This window comes from Indicator indicator, chromosome 2, assembly GCF_027791375.1.
Source record: "Indicator indicator isolate 239-I01 chromosome 2, UM_Iind_1.1, whole genome shotgun sequence".
NCBI lineage: Eukaryota > Metazoa > Chordata > Aves > Piciformes > Indicatoridae > Indicator > Indicator indicator.
The window spans coordinates 47,088,078-47,112,480 of record NC_072011.1 but is presented as its reverse complement, the minus strand read 5'-3'; the positions used below and the strand labels follow the sequence as shown (position 1 = coordinate 47,112,480).

The 24,403-nt window shown below is 36.7% G+C and overlaps 1 protein-coding gene across 1 annotated transcript in view; it reads left to right on the top strand.

Annotated features, from left to right (window-relative positions):
- The window catches only part of CAMKMT (calmodulin-lysine N-methyltransferase), a 247,286-nt gene that overhangs the window by 204,326 nt on the left and 18,557 nt on the right, over nt 1-24,403 (top strand). The window contains exons 4-7 of the mRNA XM_054399142.1: nt 2,152-2,212; nt 5,187-5,241; nt 6,294-6,357; nt 11,370-11,436. Of these exons, the coding sequence (XP_054255117.1) occupies nt 2,152-2,212; nt 5,187-5,241; nt 6,294-6,357; nt 11,370-11,436 (247 nt within the window). The remainder of the gene's footprint in view (nt 1-2,151; nt 2,213-5,186; nt 5,242-6,293; nt 6,358-11,369; nt 11,437-24,403) is intronic.

Here is a 24,403-nt window from a genome sequence, read left to right as displayed (position 1 = left end):
TATAAATTGTATTAAATTAGCCATGTCTTCACTAAGTATTAAAAAAGCACTTTTATATATTGCTTGAGTATGCACCAGTCAATGCAAAGGAAACATTCTTTATATTATACACTAAAATATTGAAATGGTTATTATATTTATTGCAAAATCTGTCATTTTAGTGTATTTCAATGCTCAAAAGCACTGAAAATGCTCAAAAGGAAGATGGCAAATCCTGTACAATTCTTAATATATGTTTCACTAATGAATGGGTAGTCATGTGTGAATATTTTATTTTAACCCTTAGCAACTCTTAGGAAAATTGCACATTTGCAAACACCTAATCAGCCTAAACTGTCATGAACAGGACAAATACCACCACTGATTTACTGCTTTTGACATACAGATGAATTGTCACTCATTTATTTACTTACTTATTTTTTTATTTTCCTTTAAGATCTTTCTCATGCAAAAGTGACATTCAGAGTCTTGGCCAAACCCTGTTTAAGCTTTTGCTTGATCAACAGGGAGACAACATATTCATAAATTTTCATTATTTCTCACCATGAGTAAGGGTAATTCAGAATATTTACTGGATGGAAAAGAAGAATTTTGCGTTTGATAGAGTCAAGATCTAGGTGATTTAAAAGGAAGACAGTGTCTCTCCCAGACTACTTCTTCTATTAAATATATTGTGATGTTTTTTAAATATCAAGGAAAAAAATTGATTTAAAATGGTCTAAAAGATCCATATGCTTAGTAAGCTGCATAGAATTCAGTTTATCTGTCTAGAAATATCTAAAATATTCCCACACTTGTTTTTAAGTTTACTGAAAGCACAGAAGTGTCTGTAGTTCATAATATTAAACTTCTGGCATGTTAATTCATAATGCTCTCTGTTGTGTGGGGAGACTAACTCTTGTTTTCACCTGTAGATAAGCATGTAATTTTTTTTTCCATTGCTAAGCAACAACAGATGGAAAGCACATACAACCATATACACCTTTCATTCACTCTCCCTTAACTTTGGGAAGCTAACCCAAGTGCCTCAGTACAAATCTGTTTTTCCCAGGCTCCCTATAGCAATGGAGACTCATACCCACAGGAGAGCATGCAAGCTGTGCAGGATCTGTGCTGTCCTCTCTGTGGCCCACAGAATCTCAGATGTTCAAATGATGTGGGAAGCAGATCAGACAAAACAGCAAGTTTCATGAATCAGTGGTGCTGAGGGGGTAAATTTGCATGGATGCCTCCAAGCATTTGCCAAGCTTGGCAATGACCAGTCTAAGTTTTATGATGGATGCTTATAAAGTTGTAAATAACACAGAGCAGGTGAAAAAAAGTACAATTACTCCTGTCTGTTCCCATACTGGAGGCCCTCAGATGAAAATGACAGGGAGGCAAGTACAAAACAAGAGACATGAGATGTTCCTTTTTACAGCATGGTAAAACTGTGATGCTTCCTGGCAGGAAACATTGCAGCTGTGGAAAGTTTACCACAGTCTGCAGAACAGCTAGAAAAATCCTTTGGTGACTGTTAAACAGACCTCACCACTTGTATCTCCCCTCCTTCTCAGGAACTTCTTGAGCCACAACTAGAAATCATGCTGCATTATTTCTCTAGTCCTGTATTTTTCCTGAGCATGTGTTGATGGTCAGTGCTCCTTACAGTTAGACTGATACCTGACCTAACAAACCATTAAGAGAAAAGGACCTAAATAAAAACGAACTGTGGAAAAATGAAGTGTAGAGGACAGCTACTGAAAAAGAAGATGACTGTTGTCCACTGTTAGAAACACTACAAAGACAGGTGAGCCTCTCACCTGGCCCATTAAAAACAGTTTAATATTCATACAAACGCCCAAATGTTAGAAGTTTCATAGAACGACATTTTATATAACTTTTAAAGTTTTGACAGTTTTTATGGGTAAGTATAGACATATGTAAATTTCTGACCATTAGTCAGGATGAAATAGATGAAATTTTCAGATCCAATGCTTAAATCAGAAGTCTTCCATTAGAATATTTATTTGTTTCCTTATTCCTTGTTATTATGGCAAATTTGGAAAATTAAACAGTTGATATAGGTCTGCAAATGGTGGTATGAATTAAAATATTATTTCAGACAAAAAAAAAGGCTGTATTAAGGAGACAAATATCTTTGTTTTATAGGTCTCTGGCCATCTGAAGAAGTGTTGGCTTACTACTGCCTAAAGCACAATGAAATATTCAGGTACAGAGTTAAACATAAAAAGATATTTTTACAATCTGCTAGTTTTATTATATCTGCATGGTAAAGATTGATATGATTTAAGTCTTCAGATTAAATTTAAAGTGTTCAAGGTGAATGCACGTTGCCCTTAACAAAGAATTCTGAGCTGCCTTTGGGTACTAATATTGCACAGCAAGCTTTCTGCTATATGTCAAAGACTTTTGATTTCCACTCAAGGCGTTTTATTTCACTTTGATTTTTGCGAAACAAAAGTGAAGCTCCAATCGATCAGTACTCATTGTGAAGGTCAGGAAAAATAAAAGACATTCTTTAAACCAACATCTGTTGCAGAAACAAGCAAAATATTACCTGATAAAATACATAATAATCACTGCATAAAGTAATGGAGAAATTTGCACCTGTTTTTAAGTGTTATGAAACAATTTTGAGACACCTACACTTCCTTTTTTTTTAGGATTTTTTTCTCATTTTCTAAACATTTTGAAGTCAGTTATCGAGGCTCCAATAGGAATGCCTAAAAATAGAATCCGTCTTGCATCCTCTTTCTTTCCCCTTGAGTATACAGGACTTTGCACTTGCAAATCCTTGAAGTTTCCTTGTCCAGAGGATGAATGGTGTCCAAGAAAAGCTGTTTGAAGGCATAACTTGTGTTCTGAGCCAGAGTGCAAGGCTAATGCCAAGTAAACCAGTTTGGAGTATAGAGGATCCCTCAGTTTGTGCACACACAGTGTTGGTGAAATAGATTAAGACCAAGCTCTAAATCCCTGTCCCTTGTACTAAAGCTGAAAGTGTATCAGTTATGAGCTGGTTCCAGCAGCTTGCTCAGACTCTCCAATCTGAAATCAGAGACCCAGCACCAAAGCATGCCCTGGTTTCTAAAGCCTCAGTTATACTCTATTCACCATCTGAATGAAACCCACCCCATTAGAGGAGGCAGCTATCACACATAATCTGCTAGCCACTGCTCTGTTCTCCGAGTGTAGCTGGGCACTGCATTGTGTGACTTTTGCTGCAGTAGTGGTGTCCCTGTAGCACTTTGCTGTGGCTCGTACACTGTTTGTTCTCAGAGGCTCTTCACAGCAAACCTCTCTCTGCTGCTTACTAAAAGGGTATTTTCCTACCTTGGGTGTGCAAGCCTGGATATTCAGAGACAGCAATCAGTCAAACTTCCATGGAAGAAACGGGCAGCTTCACATCCTGATCTCCCCATGATTATGCTCTCTCAACATTACACTCAGAGTAGAGGTTTTGTTTTAATTTTCATTGATAAATGTCACTAAATATTGCCTGAGTCAGTCATGTGATTTTAAAAAATTTGCTAATAAGGGAACTTGTGCTGAAATTTATTATTTGTATGCATAAATACATATGCATGTATATGTAAATGCTTGGATATTATGTACCAACAAATTTGATTCAAAGTGCACAAAAAATCCTACTTTAGATACTTTCTGTGTTTACTGCAATAAGCATGACTCTTACAAGGGATTAAGTGCCTTCTAAATCTTGTATGTATATACTTTTAAGATATTTTGCATCTAAGGTTTATAAAAATAAAAATTTGTGTGATGAAAAACCTGCAATCCTATTTAAACCACAAACTGTGAATTTCCCACATCTGTTTTATATTTTCCTTGGTCTTATGTACAGCTTGTTCCTCCAAACTATGTCCATCTTTTGTCTCATTTCTGTTAAATAGGGTAACTAGGCTTTTTTCAAATAAAATTTATGGAGTGTAAGAAAAATTAATCAACCCCATCCAGACAGTGATCATTAGTATACAGTCATAAAGCCTAGTCTGCTGGCCTCAGTGAACAAAATATTGGCATCTGTGTACTGATGCTGGTATGGCATACTAGATGCTCTTGCTAAATATGTGTCAAGTGAATAAGGAGATAAACATAAATGTAGATTTTCAAACGTTGGTGTTTTAGGAGAGAAGAAATGGTTCACCAAAAAAACCCCAAACATCTGTTTTGCTGAAATTCCATTTTCTGCCTGTCAAAAGGGAGTCAATGGGAATGTTTCTGCCAGCTGCAACAGTTGCTGTGGATTTAGCTATAAAGCAGCATGTTCCTAAACTGAAACTCTGCCTTGCCCTAGACGCTACTTCACGCAGTTTCAGCGTGGGGTCAGCATCCCTCCCTCTTCCCCTCCTGGGGCAAGCCATGGCTCTGGAGGACATTCTTTATGGCTCCCCCTGCAAGCTTCTATCCAGCACACTCTATGCCAAATTATATTTCACATGCACATCTTAATAACAGCACAGTATGGTCTAAGTTAAAAGCAGCCTTTTAGACCACGTATTCAGCCCTCGGCTCAGGCTGGGTTTAGGCTCTTGACACCAACTTCGTTTAGTTTTCTATGGCTTAACTGTTTGCTGTTCCCAGCATTGTTCATAACAGCATTGTTTGTAGGTCACTTGCAGTTTTAAGTGCTAATTGAAGGATCGGATTTCTTCGTGTGTAATTGTTAGGTGGTACATGGCTTGTTTTAAAACTTCTCTCTTTTTAATACTGAAAGGCTTTTAGGCATAACTATATGGAGAGATATAGAAATAATATTAATGTCCCCATTTAATTCTCTTAACTGTTTTTGCAAGAATGAATGTGGATTAACATTGTTATCCTTTCCTAACAATTATCTTTCGCTACTCTATCTAGTTTAGTTCTAAAAGACAGAGCCATTGACAAGGGAAAAAAGGGAACCTTCTCAGATTTTTCAGCTCAGTGGTGGTAATGTTGCAGTGAACACTAATGAGGGAACCCCCACTGATTTGCCTGCTTTGTGACTTTTCTATTTCATAATTATTTTTAAAACGCAAAACGACATGAGGTAGCCTAGTCATGTCTCTACAACTTCCTGGTAGCTCAGTTCTTACTGCAGATGGCAATTTGTTCTTGTAACATATATGTCTCTCTGACCGTTTTCATCTAATTTGTATGGGTTCTACCATTTCCTTTCTCTCTTTCAGGGACCTTGCTGTGTGTGAGCTAGGGGGTGGCATGACATGCTTGGCTGGGCTCATGGTAGGTCTTTTCTCAATTCCAATCCCATTCAGAGGAAGAAACAAAAGGAAAAATGTTCCAGTGCCTCCAACTGCTGGGTCAGAGAACTGTCAACAGCCTCAGCTGCAGTCAAGCTGCAGAGTCTTGAGAGACCTTCTAGACTGACTTGCTTTCGTATCATATTGATTTTATGGTTGCCTCGATGAGCAGAAACATTTTACCTCTGTGTAGTCAATATCTCTTGTTGTGACATTCCAGGCCACGTACGGTCTGTCTTTCATTGCCATAGCCGAAGCTTTTTTTTTTTTTCAGATTATAGTCCCATTTGCTAAGATACAGGAATAGCCTGGCGAATCACAGTTGGAGCACCATGATATAGCTGCTAATGTTTTGCCTGCATTATTACACCAACAAACATGATCCAGAGCTCTCGGTAATTAGATTCTTTTGAATTAGATTGGCCATTCAGGAGAGTCGTTCACCATTCTCTGGGTTCTGAGTCATGTATTCAGGAGATATTATGTAGCAGTGCAGTGCATTAGACAAGTTTTTATGTCTCTACAAATAAAAGCATATTGTTACACTGATTGGCATTTGACAAACCTGTCGCTCTTATACAATGTGTCGAGGTTACAGCCCAATGTGCGAGCATGTCAAAGCTCACAAAAAAATTACCCTTACAAAGCCATCTGCCTGCAATGCAAAGTTATATGAAGGGCATCAGGCAGTCAGACAGAAGCAAGCTGAAAGGCAGAGTGACAGCCTTGTATGATGGCTCTACTAGATAAACAGAAGCCCGCAAATGAAAGCCTCTCAGAATACCATCATCCGCTGTCACAATGCAATTACGGAACAGAATGATAGCAAGATAGAGGCTCCCGCAAATGGAATGATAAAAGTATTGACTGATTTGATTGAATGATTAAAATAATGCAGACATAAAATGAAAAAAGATTGAAGATTGTTACAGAGAAATAGGTGAGGAAGCATGATACTGAAGGCTTGTCACTCCTGTCTTCACTTCCACACAGACAAGCATATTTGCTCATTGTTTGCTGTGCTCTTTTTTTCAGGTTGCTATTTCTGCAGATGTCAAAGAAGTTCTGTTAACTGATGGAAATGAAAAGGCCATCAAAAGTATCCTTATTCAGATAGAAAACTGGTTTGTTGTGTTCGTTCCTTTTTACTGGCTAAGTAACAATCAATATAAAGACAGACAGTATGTAGTATATTAAGAAAATGTCCCTACATAAGTAATTAAAAAACAGTTGTAGAATATCTTGAACAGATCTGCAGCTTCCCCCTCAATAAATGGCACATTTTATTCTTTAATTAAAAATGTAAGTATTGGTATAGAGCAAGTACAATAGCAAATATTTGTCGTATGGTCGAGTGCTGAAAGATTCCTGTGTGTATGCTGCACATTGCAGAGGTATAGCAGTGAATCAAATCATTAGCTCCCCTTAAAATAATCATTTTGCAGAAGTAGATTTTTAATTTTTTTTTTTACTTTCAAATGCTAGCCTCTTAAAATTCCCAAGTATTTGTGTAGTGTTATAGCTATTCCAGTATATATTGAAATGCATGGTTTCATCATTGCTGCTAAGTTATAACTGCCTTCAAATTGCCTATTTAGTGTGCTTAATCAATTATCAATTTATCGTTATTTCTCTTGATGTAAGATTGTAAAACTTCTCCATCCCTTGTAGAAAGTATTTTATTATATTTCTTAAATTGGAATAAATTGATATTATGCCCTTTTAACATGAACACATAGTTCAGAAAATTGTACTGGACTTTGACTAAGCAAGAGAACGAGTGAGCATAATTTGTGGCCACATTAAAGATCAGCACAGAACAAGAACAGATATATACAGTGAATACTAATAGCCCTTAGAAATTGAGAGGGGAAAAAAGGGAGATATCTATTTGCTTTTGTTCCTTGGTAATCTTTTCATTTGCATTTTAAGGCAGACTAGGTTTTCAGGTTTTGGCCACTGCATCATCAGAATTATTTAGATTTGAGTTTTGTATGTATTTGACGATTAACAAAATTAGTACTTAGTGAAAAAAATAAGTTAAACTAGTTTGTGGTTTTAAAAAAATGCAGGTGCTGGTGACTGTAAACAGGAGACATTGCAGCACAATAATATTAGCTACTACCTTTAAAAAGACTTTGTCAGAGGTAACTGAGGTAACTGCAGCTGCTTACAACATTTTAAAAAATTCGTGCTAAAAATAGCCAATCCTACATCATGTATGTCTCCTTATTCTTGAAAATGCAGGTTCCCAGTTGTGTTACAGGTATTTTTGTTTTGTTACATTCTGGTTTGTTATATTCATGTTTCAAGAGAGAAGTATTCATTATTCTGTGATTTTTAACTAACATCATCCCGTCTGATCCTTTTTTATATGTCATTATGAGGATAAAAAATGTGGGAGAAATAAAGTGTTTCAAAACTAGCCTAAAAAAGCAAACTGAGGTTTTATAGAAACATACATATTTATCCAAAAGTCATTTTACCCACAAGAAGCTTCAGGTGAATTCAGTAATCATCAACTCAGCAAATATCTTGCATAGCAGATTCCATAAACATACCTGAACTTTTTTGAAATTTAGAAGTCTTCTATAGCAAGAAAAAGTGGTGAGCAGTAGAAGTATTTACTTACTGTTTGTAATTAAGCAAATTAAAGTGTTTTTATTCCTGAAAAAGATACTGTTAATGTAATCTAATTATCACACCTTAGTTTTTCACAATGTGTTTTAGAAATATCCTTTATTTCCAAAAGTCTTACAAGAAGTCTTCATCTGTATTCACTCAGCGAATCCCTTTCAGAGCAGTGATTGGTGGAAGCCTCTAACAGGAATTTATTTTTCTTTTTTAACATTTGGTGCTCTGAAGGCTCAGCATTCAAAGTGCCTTTGTTGTGTTGGATTTTACAATGGGCTTAATATTAGCAGGGTGCCAAAGTGCAGAGAACTAAGAACTTTACAGTGTAGGTGGAATGTATTCTTAAAAGTGCACATAACAAAAGTTTTGTTGCATTTTAAGGACTTCAGTAGTAATTTTATGGTCTGTCTTATGGTAGTTTTCCTTTGCAGTCTTCTCTGTAGTGACTATCTATAACAGAAGTTTAGGCTAAATTTAGATCTGTTTCAGACACACTGAAATCAGTTTTTTCGGTATAATTGGAGGTAATGTTTGACCCCATGTGCCACAAACTACAAATGATGCATTTCCGCTAATTTTTATTATCATTGATGGTATTTCTTAATTGTTTATTATACTGAATTAATGTGGAATAAAATACTGTTTTCTAGATTCTGCTTTCAGGAATAGTTAATACCTAGTATTAGGCTTTTTATGTAGGTATTCTAGATTAAAATAATCTTGTTTAGAAATTACTGTTTACATCTTCCCTCTAAATTTCTTGCGAAGCTTAAATTACATGCCAGTCATACTATAATATCCAAAAATTACTTTCCAAAAAAGTAAAAGTGGTTGTCAACAAAAAAGAAAAAAATAAAATAAAATCACTGTCAGAAGCCAGGAAATCACCAAGCAAGCCTGCTAATTATTCTTAATGGGCAAGATGAGCACATTAAGAAACAAATGAATACATCAGTGAAATGTAATTGAAAATCGACCTGGCAATAGTGCATTGCATCTGAGAATCTGCCTTTGTATTATCATCATCATCATAATTATTGTTGTTTTTGTTGTTGTTATTGCTATTCAGTGAGCGTAACTAACAGCTTTGCTTTGTGAAGTCTCAAGCTTTTGAGGATTTGATTTTTCTTTTAATTTTTGGCATTCTTCGTACTATTCTCCATTTCATACTGCCATATGAAGTATTCGCTGTGTCTGTTTTCAATATCTATATATGTTGTTGAAATGGTACAAGTTAAAACTATTCATGAATATATTAATTTCAAATCACTGATGTTATTTTAACCATTTTACAGTGAAATATATAGCCATATTTTATATTAATCAGTGGTCTTACACATGAGGTTTATGAAGGTTTTAAATAGGATATTGCGGTTTCAGTTACTAGCCCTTTTAAAACACTTCACTCTCACTCCTTTTGTTTATCATGGGCAGAATTTAATTGATAAACAGATCATTTATTGTAAAATCAATAAGAGAAAGAGAGATGCTATTGCTCTGACAGCTTCTTTCAAAACTTGTTCTTGTTTTAATGTGCTTTATCTAAGCTCTTCCATGAACATGTAAAGAAAGTATTAAAAAGAAAAATATAGATACTTCAAATAAATAATAAAGACATACATAGGTAAAGTTATCTGATTCATCCCCCTTTGTAATTTTGGTGATATGCATTCAGATACAAATCTTGCATCTTAGGTAATATCTATGAGGTAGTCAGACAAAATTGTGAAGTTCTGCTTCCCCAGAACACTGAAAGCATCTATGTTCAGTTCAACATGTCCAAATCCAAGGATGAAGTTAATTTTTAGTAAAAATTGTCTAGAGACAGTTGTCTAGAGAGGCTGTGCACCTTCTGCCTCAACTCTGTTTCACACTGCGCTAGTAATTTGAACTACTCTCTGAAAGCATTAATAACACAAAACATTGTTGCAGTGCACTATAGTGGCCATTAAAATATCATGTATGGATCTTTGGAAATCCTTGGAAATCTAGTTAGAAAGGTCGTGTCAGCCTGAATGCCTGAAGACATGGGCTCATAAATTATTTTTAAAAGCTAGTGTTGACATGTTTACAACAATTATTAATAATTTTGCTCAGTGCAATGTAGCTAATTTATCAATACCATTACTACTGCCTCTACTTAAAAATACCATCCTTTGCTCATGGAATTGTTTATGCCTTCCTTATACTTCACACATATAGACTAATCATTACTACTTCTCATTTCATATTGTGGAAAAGATTTTAAAGATTTAAAATTACAGAGATTTGTTCAAACCAGTTTTCTGCTGTGCCATTTGTAGTTTTTGGCTTCATGAAATATCAGTTGACTTTTCTTTCACATGTTTGGGTAGAGGCTTTCCTAATATATATTTTCTTAAATAGCCAATGTGTTAGGAAGGCAAATTTATGTGATTTTAGCAAAACAAATAAAAAAATACACCAGTAATATTTTAAATTAGCCTGATACTAGTGCTCAGTTTTCTTTGAAGAGCACATGCAGAGAATCCAACATATTTTATGTTCCTAGAAACATCTTCCTAACCATATCTTAAGTAAGAAAGAGGGATAATTGACATCTTTACCAAAAATATCCCTTTAATATATTTTTTGTATTTTAGATTGACTTGTTCAAATACATATGGATTCATACTGAGAAACGTTTAGTAGTCTCATAGATTTTGATTACTTGCTACACCTTTTCCTTACAATGACTCCTCAATAACCACAAATAACTGATTATGAAGGTTAACTTTCTACATATAGATGACTGGGCACAGGTTCTCTTGAAACTTTTCATTGACATTTTTGGCCTGCCTGAATGGCTACACAAATTTGTGACCTAATCTTCCAATCTGAAAGAAGCTGAGACATGAGTCTGAAGCACTGTTGCAGTGCCTGTGAGGAAGAAAAATTATTTACTGCTTTGCACAGTCTTTTATGGTCGTTCCAAAACTTTCTCAAGAAAGCAAGCGGAGTAAAAACTCCCTTGCCTACTGGTTAAGGTGCTCCCGTTACATATTTTACCCAGACTGAGCCAGGTGTGTGTCTTACAGCAGGGCAGATACTCAAAACCCATAAACCTCCAAAATTTCAGCACTGAGATCAACTGATACAGTCAAAAGCAGAACAAACTAAACCAAGTATTCAGTAACCACACTAGACAATTTCTGATAAATTGCTAAAACTCTTACATTTCTAAATGTATATAAGATATGGGAAGTCTTTTTCAGCTCCTTCTGCAGCTACAGGTAGAGGAAGGCCACAAGGGCAAGATGCTGCATGGATACATGACTGATGTGCTGGAACAGAAATGTAAAATTTGTGCTTCTGAAAAATGGCCGATTTATTACAGGTTAATAAAGTCCAAAGAGACAAAAGACATTATGCAGGTATTAAAAATGGGGAAAAAAGTATTTTTTATTATTTTTATTACTGCTCTTGATTTGCAGTTAATTCTTAATGAATACACTACAGATGTAAGTGAGATCATCACAAGAAACCAAAATGCGGGAGTATTTAAGGCTCAGAAAGTGTCAAGCTGGTAAGAAGCTATTAAACTGCTTTACTGTAAATGTGTTTTAAGTATGCAAAAGTGTGAAAATGTGACCTATATTGCTGATGCTGACACAGAAGTATATACAGCATAAATAGGGAAGTGATGCAAGACAGAAATTTCAAAATGTTTAAAAAAACTGTACTTGCTTTCCACGTATTGTATGATTAATCTTGGTCATTTAACCTCTCTTTCCCTTCTCTTTTTCTTAATGTACATTATGTCTCTTCAAGCTGTGGCTTAGTGCATGACTGAAATTTGTCTGCTTCAGACTTGACATTACCTATTGTACTGAATATGAGGCTTGGAATGAATGCACCTAAATCATTGGCAGTTTTCATTTTAAATAACTCTGAAAATTCAAGGTGACACCAAATCCCATTTGCCCCTAAAGCAGATGTTGGGGCATCCATGGTTTTTTTTCCAGTTGTCCTGTGTACAATCAATGTTGTGTTGTCATCTGCGAGGACAGATGTGGAACACTGGAGCCATGCTGGAGCCCTTCTCTCACTATGTCCTAAGGAGCAGGGCTTATCCTGTTTTTCTCATGGTGCACCAGCTCTGTTGTCTCTGAGTTAGCCCTGAAGGCTTTCAGATGGTCTTGCAAGCCTTTCGTCACCCACCCTGTAATAGGTGGTGCCACTGAAGTTATTTTGTCTATTTCCTTGAAGCATCTCTAGGTACAGTAGCTGGAAGTGCTTTGTTCTCTTGTAGTGTTCTAAAAGTAAACTGTAAAGTAAATGTTTGTGATATAGGGTTAACAATTCGAATGTGCTTAAAGATGGCACCTTAGGGCAAATAGTGCACTCTTTATTTGTGTGTCTAAATCTCTTTTGTTGATAACTCTCATTCCATAAGTGATCTCAGTCTTTCTCAAAGTGACAAAAGTGAAGCTGAAAAAGGGCTGGGAAAGGCAATGTTACATCAGAATAAGCTTATTTACAAAGAGAGTAAAACCCTCATAATTTTAATGGCTATCATTTGCGTCATTCATCTGTATGCTTATGTAACCATTCCATGTAGAGAAGTGAGCACTTAGGGTTAGAAAAAATCCATGTTCATTAGTGTGTACATGCATATAACTTAGAGATATATTTCTGCATCCTAAGAAGTGCCTGCCAAGTAGACAAAGGCCACATGGGCCACAGGAATGGTCTTTCAGGTTCCTGTGAGCAGCCTCAGATGCTCATCCTTGCTTAGGAGAGGCTGTATGGTATGCCCACCCAGAAGCTTAGATTTTGTAGATTTCCAGTTGCCTTCTACTTGATAAGAGATTTCAGATTTCATTGCTTGTCAAGACTTCAAACCTAGTCTTTTAGATATCAATCAAAAGCACATTTTCTATCCTGTCCTCATTTACATTTATCTAATGCTAAGGTCATTTGTGATCATTTGAGTGTATTTCAGCATATGGAAACAGTGAATAATAGATTTCAACCTCATGCTGTGAAGAAAGATTGTGTTTTTACAAGACATGATGTTGTTTACTGGGTGTTAATAATCACTAATTAATAAACATATCTAGACGTCATAAAATGTTGCATTTTAAGGAGTAAAAATGTCAAGTATTTTACTTCAGTGCAATAGCATATGGGGCCTTATTTACATTAAAAAATAAATTAAAAAATAAAGTGAAATTTTATATTGAGATATAAGGCTCATTATAATAAACACAATTTGATTTTTAGTTCTGCATTCTTCAGGCTTTTACAGATTTGTTTTAATGTGTAGTTTTATGAAAAATATTCAAATGGCTCTCTAATCACAAAAGTAATGATCATCTTGCATTTCTCTATCTTATACGTAGTAATAGTTCATTCCTCCTGTCAAAATTAAGGTTATGCTTTGGGTAGTTATTACAGAAGTGCTAATGGATAGATCAATCCTTCACATTCAGTGATGAAACGTGATGAAGACAATAACAAATTTATCTGATCACTTTTCAGGGCCTTGAAGAAACTGAAGAACTAATGTAAAATCTGAAATATTACCATAACCCTGATTCATTTTTCCTACAACCAAAAGCATTTGCTCTATAATGATAAGGGCAGGGGGGAGGGATAAAAATGTGGTGTTTTGTAGGGAAGGAAGAATGCAACACTGGTGTGCAAAGTGACATTAGGTGACTTCTTTTACATTGATCGGAGCTTGCAGGTAAGCATGTTCAACTGGTTTACTGGAATGTTAACTGAATCTGGAGAAGGCATCTAACATATCATTTAAACAATGTCCAGCCTTGCAACTTTTCACGGTGTCCAGTGCAAAGTTACAAGATTCTTTCCATATAAAAGATAACTCAGAAAAGACCCTTCTCACTAAACCTTCATCTCGTGTCCGCTTTTCCTGGCACAGGGAGCAGAAATTATCAGTATGAGAGTCAGTTTGTGACTGTTCCAGACGTTGAAGTCTAGATTTGGAAAACAGGCCAAAATGTGTGTGTCCCAAAAAGGCACAATCATCAGCCAAGAGAAATTAGATCAGGACAACCTGCCATACATTTATTTAGATTTTTACAAAATACAGTAAATGAGCACTTACCTCGTTCTCTGACAGCTCAAGATTATGGTTTAAAAGTACAGTAATGTAAGCCAAACTGGCAGTTTGTCATAGTATGTAATAATAAATATTTAGCAAACAGTTTACTTAATCAGTGGATTTTTACCTTCCATTAGTATGTTCAGAATTTCTTGCTTATGCTTACTGGAAATAGGTACAGCAATGCCACTGAGTTACTGAGAATGACTTGTTGTAGTAAGGTGAATTATTAATACCTTGTATGAGTTTGACAATATTTTTTTTTACAGTTAAAAAATTATCCATGAATCACATTGTTTACTTTATAGCTTAGCATATGATTTATCCTGATAGCAGTCTTTGTACCATCAACTGTTTAACATGCATTAATTACATCATTGTTTTGAAAGTGTCCACAAATTGTTAAATTAGCAGTAACAAAGTCAAGAAATCTCTGCTCTTTTTTTTCCTCTTTATTTAAATGTGGAAATCTTCCTGAAACAGGGGTTTGGGTAGTAGAACTTTAAAAAATTGTTGTTATTACAAACAGGAAAAGGTTTAGCAAAGAGAATGGCCTGCAGTATATTCTCAAGATTAACAGACTTGGTCTGTCCTACCTACCAAGGAATTTGTTCTTCCCTCAGACTCCCTGAGATTCCCTGACTCCAGAAGACTGAGTCTCTTAGGAACAAAATTTTTATATTTATTTCTGTTATGGGATCTATGAGTTTCACCTGTGGACAAGTCTATCATTTTGCTAAGAGTTTCTTCAGAAAGACTGCATCCCACGTAAGAGTGTAAACAAGTACATATAACATCAAGTCAATGAGATAAATGCTTGTGGTGTGATGCACTCTTTGAGTAATGTATCATATAATCTTTGTTCATTCTATAGTCAACATTAGAACCCACATCCAGAAGGTGTAAACATGTGGTCAAAAGTGAAAATTCCTTCTCCTTAAAGGTTAATAGATACAATCTTATCCAAGGTTTACATATGCCATGAATTTACAAGCTTCCATAATTTAACACACAAAAAAAAGTCTTTCTAAGGACTAAATGATATTCAATGTAATAGTGGATGAGGTCTCAGTGACAGAGCACTGAACTATGTCATCTTGATTCCATTCACATATTAATTGCCTCTTTCTCTGTCCATGCCTACTGTGAATTTGTAGCTTCCCTATCTTTGAAAACTCAGGTGGAAAACATTCCATATGTCTGACCATATTTGCCCTGCTCCAATCTAATGATTTTCAGATGAGAGTGATCTGTGCTCCATTCAAAGAGCACACCCTCAGCAAGTTTGCAGATGACACCAAGCTGCATGGTGCAGTCTATATGGTGGAAGGAAGGGAAGCCATCCAGAGGGACGTTGACAGCTTCAAGAGGTGGGCTTCTGTGAACCGCATGAAGTTCAACAAGACTAAGTGCAAGGTCATGCACATGGGTCAGGGCAATCTCAAGCACAAATACAGACTGGGTGATGGGCAATAGGTGGATTGAGAGTAGCCCTGCAGAGAAGGTCTTGGGGGTACTGGTGGATGAAAAACAGACTATGATTAAGCAATGTGCATTTGGTTAATCGAAAGAAAGCAAATCGCATCCTGGGCTGCATCAAGAGAAGAGTGGCCAGAAGGTCGAGGGAGGTGTTTTTCCCCTCTCTGCCCCATTCTTGTGAGATCCCACCTGGAGTACTGTGTTCACCTCTGGGACACCAACATAAGAAGGACATGGATCTGTTCCAGCAAGTCCACCTCACTGCTCATCTCTTGTAAACATGTTGAATAGAACAGGTCTCAGGGGAACTCCATTGATTATTGCCTTCCATGTGAGAATTGACCACTTAGTACTACTTTGTTCCCTGTCTTTTGTTTATTTAGCCATGCCAAGACTCCTTTCCAGTGAATGTCTACTTTCCTTGAATGTTGTTGGTGAGGATCTTTGCCAATAGTCTTTTGGAATCAGAAGCAGCATGTGTTACCCAGATTATTATCTGAATATTGTTGACACCTTTGAAGAGCTCAAGGTTTATAAAGCAGGACTTCCTTTTACAGAAGACACGTCAAAAAAGGCTGTTGTGGTGAAATTGTCTTCAATTTCTTCCTCAGTGAACACTGATGCAAGGAATTAATTTCAACTCTCTGAAATAATGTTATCCTCTGTGAGTGCTCATTCTATCTTTAATTATCAGCTGACAGGAAGATTTAGAACAAAAGAAAGAGTACATGCAATTTTTACAAAATCATGCTTACAGTGTTATTTTTGTTATTTCAAGTAACATATAGTTAACCATGTTAACGATGTTAACCATGGATACTAAAATGAATGGGGTTTAGGAAAGAAACAGGAATGAATCAGGGTCGGGAGATGAGAGAGTTGAAGAGCTGTACTTACTTAACTTATCAAAGAAATTGTTAAGAAAAAAATTATTTTGATCTGAAACTCATCATTTGAGGAAAAAATCTTTAATAGAAGATCACTCTTAAATCCAGTTTATGAATACCTAACAGATGTAGAAATGGAAGCTAGACAAATTCAGTCTGGAAAAAAAAATGAGATTTAGCAGAGAGAATGATAATACAGTAGAACATCTTTCAATGGGAAGTGGTAGTTTCTGAAGTGTTGAATGTGTTTAAATCACATAGATATCATTCTGAAACATATGTATTAATTTTATGAGATATATGGGCTTGATAGAGAAATTGAGAAACTTGAATGTTTATTGTGGTCCCTTCTGCCCCCAGAACTTAAGCACCGGTGAATTGCATCCTCTCTGCTGTTTTTAATTCATCTTCACATTCAGTCTTTCTGGACCTGCCTGATTCACTTAATTTTCTTTGTTTTTCTTATTCCCTCGATTATCCTCTCCATATTCATAGATAGACTACTTTGCATAGAGCAAGAAACTGTCTTCCCTCATATTTTTACACAAAATTACTTTGTATAATGCTTTCATTCACTGATCCCACTAGTGTGGTTGTGTCATGTGCTTATGCTGTCTTGCATTTTCAAATTAAGTATTTCTTTATACTATATCAGTCTGAATTAGAAAGCGAGATCCATCCATTGTGTGCATAATGTGCTATGTGAACCTTCCTAAGAACAGTAACTAATCTACTAAATAAAGACTGGTTTAGAATGTATTGCCATAGAGGAGGGGTGCAAAAAGGCAAATTCACAAAAATCAGTGGTATTTTTTTATTAATAATATTTTTTGGTGAGAGATTATCACTTCTTTTTATAAAATATCCACACTTGTGCTGAATGCTGGGCTGTGGTATATCTACAAAATGGAGAAACTTTATTCTGCTACAGTTGTATTTACATACAGACTATTTTTTATGTCCCCAAAATTGGGTAGCTTTTGATATGTAGCAAATGTATAAGTGTCAGGAGTGTTATTTTTTAAGACAAACTCTGAGTTTTAGCAAAATATGTTGCACAAAATAAGAGAGAGAAAATATGTTCTCAGAATAAGGGAAGCATGTAACCGTCATACATTTTTTAAATATTTTTTTTACAGGAAATCTAGATAGAATTATAGAATATCTCAAGTTAGGAAGAACATTTAGATTTGGGGGTGTTTTCTTCTTTTGTATGATCACATTAATGTGATGAAGTTTCATCATTAACTGTTATACCAGCCATATGTATAAACATAGAGCAAAAAGGCAGCTTGTGTTAAAGAATATGTAGTCTAAGATCAGAGACAGAGACAGATACAGTGAGGAAGGATAACTGTATTCAGCGTGACAGAGTTGGGGGCACAAAAGCAGCCTAGCTTCTTTTCAGTTTTTGTAGGGGCTAATTTAGAGGAGAGTTTCAAGGATAATTGAGTAAGTTTGTGAATATTCATAGATAACGTAGTGGAAGAAAGGTGCTTGCTTGAAAAGTTAAGTGGAAGGTGTAGACTGACTTTAGGGCTGATTAAAGAAGGGTCTTGTCCCTTGAATGAGATATAAAAAAAATAGGGAAGTGAACTGTTACAAAGCATGTTTAAAAGGCAACTTGTGATTTACCTGGAGGATTGAACTATTACGAAGCATGTTTAAAAGGCAACTTCTGACTTACCTGGAGGATTACAGAGAAAGGTGACAAAGTCAAGGTTGTAGGCAAGAAAAACAGCAGCCTACTGAATAAATATTAATAGGCAATACTGCATTTTCCAAGAACAGAGAGAACAGTATTATGATATTAAGATGTAAGTGATGATGACATGGTCAAGAGTTTGAGTGGGTACATGAGAAACTTCCTAGAGATGCTATGCAGAAAAAAGTAAGCAAAATTGAACAGAGCCAAGGTATGCAAATATAGAGGAAGCTAAGTCTATATTACAGACTGGAATTATTGGTTATGTTCAAAAGGGTCAAGAACAGGTGGTAAGAACAAAGCCTTGTTGTACTGTAGAGATTGAGCTTCCCATTCACTGAGGCTCTGGAAAATACTGAGTTATGAGTTTGGATACACAGTGTGAATTAGAGAAGTGGGTGGCTAGTTTTAATTTTTATAGATGAGATAGGCCCGAAGTGAAATTCAGAGGAAGGAGAGGCTGAGATGAAACATCATGAAATTATCAGAAATGTAGGAAAGACTTGAAGATAATCTTTATAAGAGCACATTGAAAAAAACCAGTAAGAGACAATTTTAACATGCCAAACAGAAAACAGTGGAATTAAAAATTCTAATGAATAACAACATTTTACTGAGCTGTAGAGAGAAGAAAGGTTTAGGTGAATGAGGATAAAATGCAGATTTTGAGCCTAGCTGAGAAAAATCATCAGTATACATTGACAAGAGTAGATAAATGATGTGGAAGTTGCTGAGACCTGCAAGGAGATTGTTAGAAGGAAATATCTATTGGCAGTTATAAATATCACATTCAAAGTGCTTAGAAATGTGAAAGAAAAGAGACAGTGATTGATGCTGGGTACCTGTGGTTGAAAATTTAACCTTGTTCCCTTCAAACCAGGTATATGCTGGTAGAGAATGAAATAATGGATGAGAATGTAAAGCAAAGAGAAGGTAAGACAGGCAGAAGGTGAAAGAAGTTGGAGAAATTAGAATATAATAAAAAAGACAGGGAAGTGATAGTAGGCGAATTTGCAAGATTACTCAGAGGAGTTGTAGTGATAGATGTACATATTGCTTCTGTTGCTAAATTAAAATCCATCTTCTTGATCTTTATATAGAACTGAGGACTCTCAAAGAAAGATCAAGGTGTGAAAAAACATGATGGTATCTTTTGTTAATGTGTTAATCAACCAACTTGGTTAATGCCATAAGAAAAGTCATATAAACCTCCAGACAAAATGGATTGCCTGAACCTGTATATTTACCAATGATAGTGCTTTGTTGAAGACTGAAGCTTAAATTTAAAATATGAAAAGAAGAGGTGGGTAGATAGGGGTTCTTGGTAGCTGTTCATTTGCTAAGTGGGGCAGGTTGTTTTGTCTTTATTAAAACTACTAATACATTTTGAAGCAAGAAAGGCCTTTTATTTCTTTTGTCCTTTCATCACATGAACATCTCAGAGGGACTTGGAAATGTTTTAACAGCCAGAGATTTAACATGTTTTTACTCGTGTAAGTTAACTGTCTAGACACACTAGGAAGACAAACGCTGAATTACAGAACTTGAATAATAATAGTTATGAGGAACTTTACATGAGAAATAAAAACCCAGTAAAAGCAAGTCTTTTGTTGTAGATTGCTGAGATACTTACCAGTGTAAGAAAAAGTGTCGACATTTGTCAGGCTATCCTCTATAAATTAGAACTGCTGTACAAGGAAAGAGCAGCCTTTGCTGTCCTGCAATATATTGTATTTTACTGTGGGTTGTTTTTTTCCTTTGAAATACAAGGGGATATTTGAGGGTGTGTTGGTAATAGTTAAATTCTCTGTTTTCTTATTTGATCTTTTGGTTCTGTTATAATTCTTTTTATCTTGATGTAATCACATTTTCTGTCTTCCTTGTCATTTTAAAAGATTGTTTGTGTTTTGTGTTGCTTGGCACCTGTTTTTTTAAATTAATTTGTTGCTTTATAATGGTGTAAGGTTGAAAGCCGAGGAAACTACAGTTTCATATTTTCTCAGACTATTTTAATAGTATACTATTTTCTGGACCTGGAAAAGCCACCTCTGCATGGAAGAAGATAGTTCATTCTCCATATCTCATTCAGTCCTTGTCCTTTTTACTAGGACTACCATCAAGATTGCTAATTATAATAATAGATTTGTGGTATGGGTACTTTTCCTCTGAAATCTGGTCAAATTCATTTGATACAGGCCACAAAGCAGACATTCACAGCCACCAACAGCCACTAACAGTTTGACGTAAGAAGTATCTGAACAGTGCAGTAGTATTTTTCCCTCATATTTCATTATTTAATGTTCTTGTAGCCAAAAAACCTCCACTATCCCAAACCATTTTATATTTCCAGTGGGTTACAGACCCTTTTCTGCTGAAAGTGAGTTGCAAAGAACTATACCTGCATGAGTTAAATATGCCAGGACACAAAATAATGTCAGAAGTGGACTTCACAGAGCCTTAAATATGTTGGTTGCTGGAGTTTTTTGTTGTTTTGTTGTGTTTTATTATGTGGGGGTTTTGTGTTTGTTTGTTGTTTGGTTTTTATGGGACTTTTGGGGATAGAGTGTTGGGGGTTTTCTTTACAAGAAACAAAACAAAAGAAAACATTGAAAGTGTTGCTTGGACAGAAATACAGAGTATTTTATGTACATTTTTCAAATTTACAAAATAATTTCAGCTGTCAGTACTGTTACATCTTCCCTCAAAGTAGAGACAAAAAAATATTATAGCTTTAAACTTTTTACTGGGAGAAAAGTGATTTTAGAAAAAAAAGTGCTTTATGTCCAAGGGAACAAGAGGAAAATGTTAACAAGGCTTGCCTTTTTTTTCATATAGGCATTCAACATGATATTCATAGAATCATAGAATTGTTAGGGTTGGAAGGGACGTCAGGGATCATCTAGTTCCAACCCCCCTGCCATGGGCAGGGACACCTCACACTAGATCAGGTTGCTCAGAGCCACATCCAGCCTGGCCTTAAAAACCTGCAGGGATGGGTCCCCAACCACCTCCCTGGGCAACTTGTTCCAGTGTCTCGTCACCCTCATGGTGTAAAACTTCTTCCTAACATCCAATCTGAATCTACCCACTTCTGGTTTTGCTCCATTCCCCCTAGTCCTGTCACTACCTGAAACCCTAAAAAGTCCCTCCCCAGCTTTCTTGTAGGCCCCCTTCAGATACTGGAAGGCCACAAGAAGGTCTCCTCAGAACCTTCTCTTCTCCAGACTGAACAGCCCCAACTCTTTCAGTCTGTCCTCATCGGAGAGGTGCTCCAGCCCTCTGATCATCCTTGTGGCCCTTCTCTGGACATGTTCCAGCGTCTCCAGATCCTTCTTCTAATAGGGGCTCCAGAACTGGATGCAATACTCCAGGTGGGTTCTCACCAGAGCTGAGTAGAGGGGCAGAATCACCTCCCTCGACCTGCTGGCTATGCTTCTCTTGATGCAGCCCAGGATGTGATTGGCTTTCTGGGCTGCAAGTGCACACTGATGGCTCATGTTGAGCTTCTCACGCACCAGCACCCCCAAGTCCTTTTCTTCAGGGCTGCTCTCAAGCCAGTCACTGCCCAGCCTATATCAGTGCTTGGGATTGCCCCGACCCAGATGTAGGACCTTGCATTTGGTCTTGTTGAACCTCATGAATTTGGCTTGGGCCCACCTCTCCAGCTTGTCAAGGTCCCTCTGGATGGATCCCTTCCCTCCAGCATGTTTGCTGCACCACACAGCTGGGTGTTGTCAGCAAACTTGCCTAGGATGCACTCGATGCCTCTGTCCATGTTGCCAACAAAGATGTTGAACAAGGCTGGGCCCAGCACTGATCCCTGAGGGGCTCCACTTGTCACTGGCCTCCACTGGGACATGGACCTACTGACAGCCACTCTTTGGGTATGGCCATCCAGCCACTTCTTTGTCCATTCATCAAACCCAGACTGCACCAGCTTGGAGACCAGGATGTGGTGCGGGACAGTGTCAAAGGCTTTGCTCAGGTATTGCTTGTTTAAAACACTGCTTGTGGCATGGTATTTTAAATTTATGTCTAGTTTTCTTAAAGAAAAACTCAAAAAGACTGAGCTTTTCAGTTTTCTAAGACTGAGCTTTTCAGTTTTCTGTTCCTAACACTTTTTGGGTTTCCTAGCAGTGCTTTTCTTTAAATAGAAAGGGAATCAGCCCTTACTTCATGGTGCCATCAGTCTGACCACTAAGCCCAAGAGTTACATCCTCAATAATCCCTGAAATAATTGTTACTCCTCACCCCCTTGCTATATATAGATAATTAAATTTAGATACACATATACATATCTTTACCTTTCTCAATGTTGTTTTGCAGTTACCAGCAGATTTTTTTCTATACTCAGCACTCATGGATTGTATTTGGATTACAAGAATCCATATGGCCGGTTAATGGTATTTTTGTACATCGTGACTCTGATTCACTGCTTTAATTAGTGCTAGAATTCAAAATAGCTGATTCTGATTCAGAATATCAGTGCTAGTGCTAACTGTGAGCAGATTTCTGATTCCCTCGTATTTTCACTTTTACAAGAGAAAGTGCAGGTGTTTGATTGCAGCTCGTTCAAATTTGTGGAAGCATTAAACAGATAACTTTGTGGATATGGTAGCCCGGAGTTTGCTACCAAAACAGTTTTGGAGGTTACAGCTGGTGCTGAGGTTCACATAGCAGTAGCTGTGCCTCCCTTACTAGCCATACTTGCACTTGGCTAAAGATAGCATGGATAGATATATATTTATACAGCTTGTAGCTGCTTCTTTCCCACCTGTATACATACATTCTGAATGAGATCAGAATGATTACTCTTGGTATTTATTTTATAGAAATTAGTCTACATGGTTATTTCCCCACAAGAATAAAGATTTTCCTGTCCCTTTGAAATCTTCTGTGAAAATTTATTATTGCTTTTGCATAATTATCATGTCTTCAAGAGTGCAACTGTACAGAACTGGAGAGCAAAATCAGTCCCAGTGCTACATCAGGAAAATGAAGGAAGGCTGGCTTATGGCTGGATGTGGGGCCCTTAACTCAGTAATTCTAACAGCACAGAAGCCAGTTATGTTGCTGCTCATGCTCCTGACAACTTGTCAGTGCCACATTTTGCTCACCATTATGGTTTCTGAGCTTTTACCAACCCACACATCTCCTTTGTGCCCACAATAGGTTTGCACAGAAAATGCTATATTTTGGATGCTCAGCCAGAACATGAGAGAGGTGTGGGGGTTTGGCAGGAGGAGGCACCTGTGCTACCTTCCAAACTGCATGTGTGAAGTATAGTAAATATATGGGTTTAGAAAAATCATAATTCAAGTCCCTATAGTGGCACTGATCAGATCTCTCTTTCTGCAGCAATGAGAACCAAAGGTGGCCTTTTAAGGCTCACAGTTCATCTACCAATTCCAGTTCTGCTTCAAGATTCTTAAAGTATTAGAGTGCATGCTTTAAACCTACAAAACTTACCTTTACCTAATTTTCACTATTCTAACCTAAGTTTCCACGGAAACAGGGTTGAAAAAGCTGCTGGTAGCCAGCAGGCAGCCAGCAGCTGAGAGTGAGAACTCCCCTTTGTCACTTTCCACTACTGGATGCCTGCTGTGTGCCAGTGTGCAAAGCTACCTCAGTTTCTAAAATCTGGATTACTTTCAATTTGAGGAGGAAAAATTAAATTATTCTACTCTTTTCTCTCTTTAGTTTGTCACACTACGTTCCAGGAGGGGAAGTCAGCTAATGAGTCCTGATCTGTTCGGTTATGCTGAGTGTGGTAGTTTTAGGCTGTGCCTAGATAATTTTCCACAAATCTTGAACAGAAAGTAGTAGACGTGAAAAGGAAAATAATTGTAAGGTCTAAATCACACTGGACAGATAACAAACATAAAAGCTAGTTGTGTATACTAACTTTCTTTTTTTGGCTTCCTCGCTCTGGCAGATCCTAGCTCTGGCTTCTGCTGGCTTTGGTGACCTTGAATGTGTTCTTTTTGTGGTTAAGTAACTAACAGAAACTCTCTTCTCTCTCCTTTACCATGTACAGTGGGGGAGGGAAGGGAGCAGGGAGTGGGGAAGCTATTAGTAGCCCCCTGGTTTGTCCAGGGGAGTTCTTGTGGTGTTTATAAATTGTAAATATATGTAAATATTGTATATTTTGTACATATTCTTTGCATATCATATTTAGATTGTAGTTTTGGTTGTAAATACAGCTGCATTCATTTCTACTGAGCTGGTCTGGCAATTTTATTTTGGGGGGAATTTTCAATCCACTACACTGAGCCCCATATAATCAAAGCTTTCCCAATGAACTGGGCCTCTCCTTTCATAATTTCCATGTTTTAAAATCATTCTGTCT